Raw genomic sequence first — 9,662 nt, 5'->3', positions numbered from 1 at the left:
GTATAATCACCATGAAAGTAGAGTTGTATAATCACCATGAAAGTACAGTTGTATAATCACCATGAACGTATAGAGTTGTATAATCACCATGAAAGTATGGAGTTGTATAATCACCATGAAAGTACAGAGTTGTATAATCACCATGAACATATAGAGTTGTATAATCACCATGAAAGTAGAGTTGTATAATCACCATGAATGTATAGAGTTGTATAATCACCATCAAAGTATAGAGTTGTATAATCACCATGAAAGTACAGAGTTATGTGCTCTGTTATTCAGCAAATTATATATATATATTATTTTAACTTTAGGAAACACAATAGAAACAGTTAATTGGATAGAAGAGTGGCTGGATGGAAGAAAGCAGAGGGTTGTTACAAATAGAGTTCAGTTAAACAAGATTAATGTCACAAGTGGGGTACCTCAGGCTCAGTCTTAGGGCCTTTGATCTTTTTTGATTTACATCAATGACATTGATGAAGTAATGGTCAATAAATTACTTAAATATGTAGATGATATTGAGGTCTTAGGTGTTGCTGGCTGTGAGGAGGATGCTGTTGCTTTACAAGAGGGTTTAGATAAGTTAGTTAGTTGGGAGAACAAATGGCAGATGGGTTTTAATTATAATAAATGCAAGATAAAGAATTTGAATTATAATTTGGATGGGAATATCTACAGTGTCATGAAAGAAAGGGATCTTGGTGTAGTCGTTGATCAGTCTCTTAAACCATCCAAGCAGTGTGTTGTTGTTAATGGTAGGTTGTTTCTACAGAAATATCGAATACAAGTCTAAAGAGGTTATACTTTCATTGTACAGGTCACTGGTTAGGCGGCCACATTTGGAATATTGTGTTCAGCCTTGGGCTCCTTACCTTAGGAAGGACATTGAATTGTTGAAAAGGGTTCAGAGAAGGGTTACTAGAAGGGTACCTTGAATGAAATGGAGGGGTTGTCAGACAAGGAGAGACTGAAATCTCTCAAATTGTTTATCTTGAAAAAAGAAGAGTTAGAGGGAATCTCATTGAGGTGTTTAAGATCATAAAGGGATTGATAGTGATAATGCAACATCTTTGTTTTCATACATAACAGTGAGAATAGTAGGACTAGGGTCCACAGATATAAATTTTGCCAGATACCTAATGTGTAATGGCTGGTTCAGATACATTAAAATATTACTTCTACCTTCCATTGATGTGTTTCTATAGAGTGAAATGTTTGTATCGATTGCCCGTTTTATACATTAGCCATTTTTGTATATATGATCCTTAGTTTTTTATTTGGATGCAAGGTATTTCAGCAACAGAGGAATTTTGTTTTTCCTTTGCACCAAGTCACTTTCTTCAGTTTATCATATTTCCAGAATTATGTTTAAAAACATTGTTTGCTAACAATTGTAGTACTTTTACTGAACTCCAACCAATTTTAATTTGATATGGTAACTTTAAGTGAGTTGTTGTTGTTGTTGCAGTGATTGTAATAATGTAGGTGCAACAACAACACTGAGTAAAATGTGTATTTGTGAAATGAAAATGTAAAGTGCTTTAGTTTTGTATGTTTCAGTACATGGATTTTCTAGTGACAGTGAAAAATGTTTGACTCAAGTTAAATGGTGAAAAGATTTATCTTCTAATGAAAGATGAAAACCAAATAATATATCAGTTTGACTGGTGCTTGTTTCATTAGAACCATAAGGTACTTTAGTTTGACTGATGTTTCATCCATGAGAACCAAATAATATATCAGATTGACTGGTGCTTTTTTCATTAGAACCAAAAGGTACTTTAGTTTGACTGATGTTTCATCCATGAGAACCAAATAATATATCAGTTTGACTGGTCCTTGTTTCATTAGAACCATAAGGTACTTCAGTTTGACTGATGGTTCATTCATGAGAACCAAATAATATATCAGATTGACTGGTGCTTTTTTCATTAGAACCAAAAGGTACTTTAGTTTGACTGATGTTTCATCCATGAGAACCAAATAATATATCAGTTTGACTGGTGCTTGTTTCATTAGAACCAAAATGTACTTTAGTTTGACTGATGGTTCATTCATGAGAACCGAATAATATATCAGTTTGACTGGTCCTTGTTTCATTAGAACCAAAAGGTACTTTAGTTTGACTGATGTTTCATCCGTGAGAACCAAATAATATATCAGATTGACTGGTCCTTGTTTCATTAGAACCAAAAGGTACTTTAGTTTGACTGATGTTTCATCCATGAGAACCAAATAATATATCAGATTGACTGGTCTTTGTTTCATTAGAACCAAAATGTACTTTAGTTTGACTGGTATTGTTTCATAAGAACCAAAGAGTACGTTAGATAGACTGGTAGTTGCTTTTCCTACGGTAGTGCTATATCCAAATTCAATAATTACATTTATATTCTGAAAACTTTATTGTAATGTTTTATGGTTCTGTCTCAGTTTGTCTGTGAACCCTGTGCTTTCAGGATTTGAACAAGTCATAACTTGTTATTATATGCCTGTTTTAAGGTAGCGGAAGCTGTACAATATCCATAAAATAAACTTGAGTATATGTTGAAGCCTTTTATTATACACCTGACAGACTGTTTGTGTGAATAAATTCAAAGCACTTCTACTATGTAAAGGAAGTTGACATTTGCTTTCATAAAAAAAACATCACATTACGAGCTCAAGGACAAAAACAAATTTTATTAGAAAAAAACGAAAAAGATAAAAGACTTGTTTTGAAGTTCAGAAATAGATTCAGATATATAGAAACTTTCTATTCATAAACTATATTTCATTTAAATAAACGTGCTTTTAGAGTTACATTTTCAAGTTCTTTTTGGTAAGTTAGGGTTGTATGAGAACTTGTACAGTTTCATTAAAATTGAATGCTTTGTAAACAGTCTCCAAAACGTCAGCTGTGAAGGATAACTAACACATTCTGATACAATTCAACTAATATGAACTGAATAATGCTGGAGTAGACACTGGAAGACTGTACACATATATAACTTCGTCATTTTGTTATGTGGTGGTGGGCGTGCCTTTAGTAGTTTAGTTAAAATGTTGCCTATAAGTTGAATAATATTAAGTATTGTTTGATGGATGCAATTTGAAAGATAAGAATGGATGTAATTTGAATAAAGATTAATTTTTACATTTACTGTGTGTACATACTTTTGAAAACTGAAATTTCCTTTCAAAACTTCTTTTCAAGGCTGTTAATGTAATGATTAATAATTATCCAGCTGAGATTAAAATAAACAAGTAATTATTACTGATGATAATGATAACTCGTTCATTTTATATATGACTAAAATGTTAAAAACATGTACACAGTGTTTCTTGAACTAAAATGGTTTAATTTGTTAATTTTATTTAAAACAAATAAATGTGTGTTAAGTGTTTCATTGGCTAAAATGTTAGTATCAGCTTGTAATAGAAGCAAACTGTATCAGAAATAAAACATCTAATGAATATAATTTATTTTTATATAATGTTCTTATCAGTAACGAATGAAATGCATTAATTTATTAGTTGGATACCCTCGTTGATTGTGGTGTTTTCGGGTCTTTTAACTTTTTTGATTTTCAAAAAACGTTTTTAATCAAAATTTATGAATACATCAATTTATTTTTACATAGCAGTTATATTTCATGTTAAAATAATTTCTCATTCAGGTTTAATGACAATCAGTATGACTAAATCTAAAATATTTACTGATGTTCTGTGTATATATATATATGGGGGGACAAATCCATTGTGAATATCTTTTGTTTAGTTATGAAATAGTTGAACTTTTATTTCTGAGAATTCACTTTTATGAAACCTATATTATATTAATGAAATAAAGCATGTGACAGAAATGTTTAGTTAAAATGAGAGAACATTGTAAACACATTAGATAAAACACTTGTGTTTTAGATTTTGAGTGAAGAACTAACTTAGTGTAGAGTTTGTAAAAAGTTGTTTAGTTGTCCAGGTGTGATAACTTGAGAAATAAGGATGATCATTAATCTTTGTGTTGTTTCTTTTACCCAGTGCTCGGTATGTCCACTTGGTTCTTATTCTTCCAGATTTCATTTAAAAATTTGTGTTCAGTGTTATGTGTGTTGTTTACTGTATGTAACTAACAGTACGTTGAGAAGGTGCAAGACTTGTTCTTCTAAGGAGGGGTAATAATCATTTCATAAATACATACAGTTGGGCCTTTTTTAAGTATTGATCTAGAAGAGATGATAGACTTTTCATGAGCATATTTTCTTATAAGAATAAATATGCGTAAGAAATTATAATAAAGGTGGACAACAACGAACATATGTTTCTTGTTTAACAATCTTGTACTTTTTATATATATAGAATATATATATATATATATATATAAACTTTATTGTTTAAGACATAAAGAGGAATGTTATCAGTAACTAGATGCATGTAATACATCAAATTGTGTTTTGTTGTCCAAGAAAAGTTATGTAACAGTCCACTGTATATTATACATATGTAACAATGATGTTTCATATGTTATATGTACACAAGCAAAAGTACCCGTCCCCAGTGACGGGAAAAGTTTAAGTTAATTTATCAGTTTAAGTTATTTAATGGAGAAAAGTAATTGTTGAGTATTTCAATGATGCTTAGAGCTGCTCAACAATAATGTATGGTAAATGTGTACTTTTATACTTTAAGTTACGTCACATTTTGAAGTATGAATGATAGTGTGATTAATTCCTAACAACTTAATGTAGAATATCCTGCTTGCGAAATAAAATTTGGCATCAACATTATTCATGCCTGTTGTCCCGTCATTCCAAAAGTGAATGTTGAGCTTTGCCTACTTGTGCAACTTTTTAAACGCAGCATGGGAAGCAGCCACCATAAACGGAGACTGAATTTTGTGTATATTTTTTTTAAGTATGTGATTATTGCAAGTTTTAATTTAAAGTGAAAGTTCAGGTGTTATTTAATATAAAATTGATTTTGATTTTTTTTATACAAATAAGATCTGAATTGTATGATAACCTTACCTAAATGTTTAACTTGTTCTGGCACAGCTTTTTTTTTTAATCTATTGGTTTCTTTTTACAATTTTTGTTGTGATTTCTTAAGATGTGAAAGTGGTTTTATGAAGTAAAAAATAGGTGACAGGATTTCCCTTTTTCTTTTTTTCCTAGAAAAGCGATTTCGATGTACAATGTGTGAATCCAATTTCACCTATCAGTCAGCTCTGAAGCGTCATGAGAGATTTCAACATGCTGAAAATGTGTGGAAGAGCTGTCCTATTTGTGGAGCTTCTTACCGACGGCCTGACAATCTCACTTCTCACCTGAGATTACAGCATGGAGTTTTTTCTAAATACAATCGATCCAGTTCTATAATTGATTAGTTCAGTTTACAGATATGATTTGTTTGTTTCTCAAAAAATGGTTGTGTTGAATTTTTAATCATTATGGACTAAGTTATTTTTGCTAAAGTGTGCAGTATGCTACATGTGTATATTGAAGTATGTGAAAGTGTGCAATATGTGCTACGTGTGTATTAAAATCTGTGAAAGTGTGCCATATGTGCTACATGTGTGTATTGAAATCTGTGAAAGTGTGCCATATGTGCTACGTGTGTGTATTGAAATCTGTGAAAGTGTGCCATATGTGCTACATGTGTGTATTGAAATCTGTGAAAGTGTGCCGTATGTGCTACATGTGTGTACTGAAATCTGTGAAAGTGTGCCGTATGTGCGACATGTGCGTATTAAAATCTGTGAAAGTGTGCAGTATGTGCTACATGTGTATTAAAAGTTGTGAAAGTGTGCAGTATGTGCTACACGTGTGTATTAAAATATGTGAAAGTGTGCTGTATGTGCTACACATGTTTTTTAAAATCTGTGAACGTCTGCCATATGTGCTACATGTGTGTGTATTAAAAGTTGTGCATCAAATGCTGTTGGTAATCCTACAAAAAGTTGTGATTGTAAAGGTATTCAGAAAGTGTTTTAAGTCTGTTATGACAGCTCTAACCTGTCGGGGGGGGGGGGGGAGAAAGGATATGCAAGAGAAGTGTTAAATAAAGTTTGCATATTTTGTAACCCAGCTGCTCGTCACCACAATCTTTATGTTGCAGCTAATATATTACTGGTATTGTTATCAGTCTGGAACAGATGATGAAAAAAATAACATTGTCTCTACTTATGGTACATATCTTGTGCTCTTAGCAGCGTACAAGTTTCCTTCATTTGTATAAATATGATTTTAATTACAGTTCAGAGAAAGATATGTATTTCAGCTTGTTTTATTGTAACAATTATCATAGCCTAAAATGATCATAATATTAAGCAGTGCTGTGCGTGAATGATAAATATATATTCTAATTGGGCAAAGAATTATTTTCATCCGATCAGAAAGTGTGATTAGACTCGACAGCTGGACTTGGGGTTATGTTCATCATGCCATTTTTTGATATAATTTTTGACTATGTCTTATTCTAATACACATGTATTATTGAATATCGTTAAGAGATTGACATAATTAAAATCATTATTACCTATTGTGATGCCTTTTCACACCTGACACCCCCGTTGATAAATGTTTTTATGGTATTCTTTCTTTGATGTTTTTGTGGAACTTCTGTACCGTTTATTATAAAAATGAAAGTTTTTTTTTGTGTTTAATTATATTTTTTATTAAAGTAACAGTGTTTTATAGATAAAAATACATTTTAAAAACTTTTAACTTCTCTGTGTTAATCTTTTATTTGTTGAAGAAGAAATTACTGATAGAATATTATTTGTAGGACTTACACTTGTGATTGGAGAACAAATAAATTTTGATACCTAGGTTCTTGTATTTCATTTCTTGTACGTTCACTGCCAACCTGATGAATTAATAACAATTAATTACTAAGACTTTTTAGAAAGAAATCAAGAAGATGTGTAGTTGTGTCAGTTTCAAGTTACAAAATTGGAAGAATACTAAATTGCAAAATGGAACAGAAATAAAATGTTTTAAATCATTAGAAATTCTGTGTAAAGTCAAACGCTGATCCTTTTTGCATGTTACAAGATTAGGATGGTAAATTTTTTTATTTGAAGTTTTTCTTTCCATTTGTTTTCCACAACTTTCTCTATACCGTTTATAAAACTGTGTTAAAACTAGCAGTGGCATGACTTTAATCACATTTCAGAAATGTTAGATACTGTGTGGGCAGCCCAATGGCCGTGTGTGGCCATTTTGAAAAAAATGTGTGGTCAATTCACAGAATCATCGATAGTTTTTTTTTTTTTAGCTGGTCAGAGAAAATGAACACTAAATGTCTCATTGAAATTTTTTTGTACTTTTGCGTTGTGTTTATAATTGAACTTGACAGTCTTTAGAATCCTGAAATATATTTATTTAGCAAACATTTTCTGTTTTAATAGGAGTGTGACCATTTCTGTGATCGACTGGCCACATCCATGGGCAGGAAAAAAATTTGGTTGCCCACCCATGCGTTAGGCTAACAGAATCCTTGAATACGTTTGTCTTGTGTATGTATGTATATGACTGAAATCTTACAAAATAAAGGTAGAGACAAAAGAAAGAAGAATATGGTATTTTTCTTGTCATTTTTATTTTAAAGTGCAATGCTCTTTTGTAGAAAAGCACTTTCAGATTTAAATTGATTAATTTTATTTTACATAAAAGAATTATTACTTTGATGTGACTTTCAAAGTTCCATCACATTTTCATATTAAAAGCTAGGACACTATTAATTCAAGCTTAGTTTTGTGATTCCGATGGCAAGAAACTTGAAGATTTAGAGCTGAAGGTACTTCTTGTTTGTATTTGTAAACTGACAGAAGAAATGTAATATAAGAACAACACAAATTTTTTGTCTGGCACTGTTATGGCAGTAGGATCTGTAAACATTTATTTGTCTGGTACTGTTGTTGGCAGTAGGATCTGTAACACCATGCTGTCTAGTACTAATTTTTCTTGTGGTGTGTCTGCTATATATAGCTGCGGTATGATGGTTGCTGAAACTTATAAGTGATTTGATGTAATTACTTTGTTGCTTTGGGCGTAGTTTGATTCTTTAGGTCAGTAGATGAAAATGAATGTTTTAATTTTTAAGTATGTGTAGTGAACAATTGTCATCACTGACTGAAAAAGTGTTTTTATTCCCAACTTTCTTTGGAAAAGGTTCAGAACAGTGGATTGCTGCAACATGATGTTTTGATCCAAACTGTATTATATTCCACTTGGATTGACATAGAACTTTGCTTTTATACACGGTCATATTTGTAATGAAAGAGGTTTCTTGTTAAACACTAAAACGATTAAGGTAAAATAAAAAAAGAAAATTAAATCATTAGTCAGTAAGTAGGATGACCAGATGTCCCGGTTTTGGTAGACAGTCCCATTGTTTAATAGTTTGTACCAATGTCTCAAGAAAATTTGGGAAGCACAAAATGTCCCAGCTTCATGATAAAGATATCAAATTGTCAGTCACATCGAATCACGAATGTGATAGGCCTACTTTACTTGCTTATTGTTGTAATATGTGCTCTCCTGCTGCCAGATTTGCACAGGTTTTTTAGTAGTACTTTAGTAGAACTATAACAGTTGGTGAATGTGGGTCTATCACCAAAAAAAGTAGTTGAAAGTACTTCCAAAAAATAATGCCCATGTCAATATATTTGGAAATGTTCTGGAACAGTTTAATAAATTTAAAGTGAATTAAATATAAGTTAAATTATTTCAAATTTATAATAACCCTATTGAAATCGGGGACAAGGGTTGGGCTGTTCCAGTTTTTCAGTTTGGAAATCTGGTCACACCGTCAGTAAGAGTAGTGTAGTGGCAGACAAAATATGAGGCATATTACTTCAACACATTATTTGGAACAAAACACAGATTGATCCAAAACTCCTGTAAGCTGGTAAAACTGTATAAACAAAATGATAAGACTTATTACTAATTAAAAAAGTAGTAATGGTATAATTTTGTACATGAAATTGTATAATTTAGCTCCTTCCCCCTCTCCTCAGTTTGGTTTCAATATACAATTCTGAAGCATGTTTTACATTTAAGTTAAGATCTGTTTACACAGTAAATACTCTTAGTAAAAATGACATTATAATTATATTTTTAGTTAACGTTTAAGCAAACATACGTTAAGTTCTCTTCATTATATATACACGTTAGTCTAAAACTGTTCCTTTTAAATGCTGTCAGCACAAGACTTTTTTTATTAGGCTTAGTGTTTTAAGAACAATCTGACATAGAATTTCATGACGTGGATTCTTCTCCACACTATTAATTTTTCAAGCTGTTTGTATGTATGTGTGTGTATTTTCAGGAATTACATATCACCACAACAGAAGAATGAAGATGTTATATATTGTGCAGCTACACTCGGTTCATCTTCGATCTTGATGTTGTCGTCATCAACCATCTTGTTGTGTTACTGATATGGACCGTAGAAACTATTCAATAGTTAAACACCGATAGTCCAGATAAATAAAAAAACAGAAACAATGTAAATGGTATGTACATAAAATCATAAATAATATTCAACGTTAAACTGGTACACAATGAAAAACATTTTATTTAGGCCTATCTACGGCCTTTAAAAAGTTGACGACTCTACTGAGGATGACGTTGTAATGTCGAAAAATGTAAAGCCGTCAACTTTTTGAAGGCCAT

At 31.4% G+C, this 9,662-nt stretch overlaps 1 protein-coding gene across 1 annotated transcript in view; it reads left to right on the top strand.

The window, feature by feature from the left end:
- The window catches only part of LOC111087603, a 38,784-nt gene extending 30,285 nt beyond the window's left edge, over positions 1-8,499 (top strand). Inside the window, exon 4 of the mRNA XM_022394807.1 lies at positions 5,157-8,499. Coding sequence (XP_022250515.1) covers positions 5,157-5,368 — 212 coding nt within the window. The 3' untranslated portion in view covers positions 5,369-8,499. The remainder of the gene's footprint in view (positions 1-5,156) is intronic.
- The last annotated feature ends 1,163 nt before the right edge of the window (positions 8,500-9,662 follow it).

The sequence above is a fragment of the Limulus polyphemus genome, unplaced genomic scaffold, assembly GCF_000517525.1.
Source record: "Limulus polyphemus unplaced genomic scaffold, Limulus_polyphemus-2.1.2 Scaffold2359, whole genome shotgun sequence".
In the NCBI taxonomy this organism is placed as follows: Eukaryota; Metazoa; Arthropoda; class Merostomata; order Xiphosura; family Limulidae; genus Limulus; species Limulus polyphemus.
The sequence above is the reverse complement of the archived record's forward strand: the minus strand, read 5'-3'. Positions and strand labels throughout refer to the sequence as shown.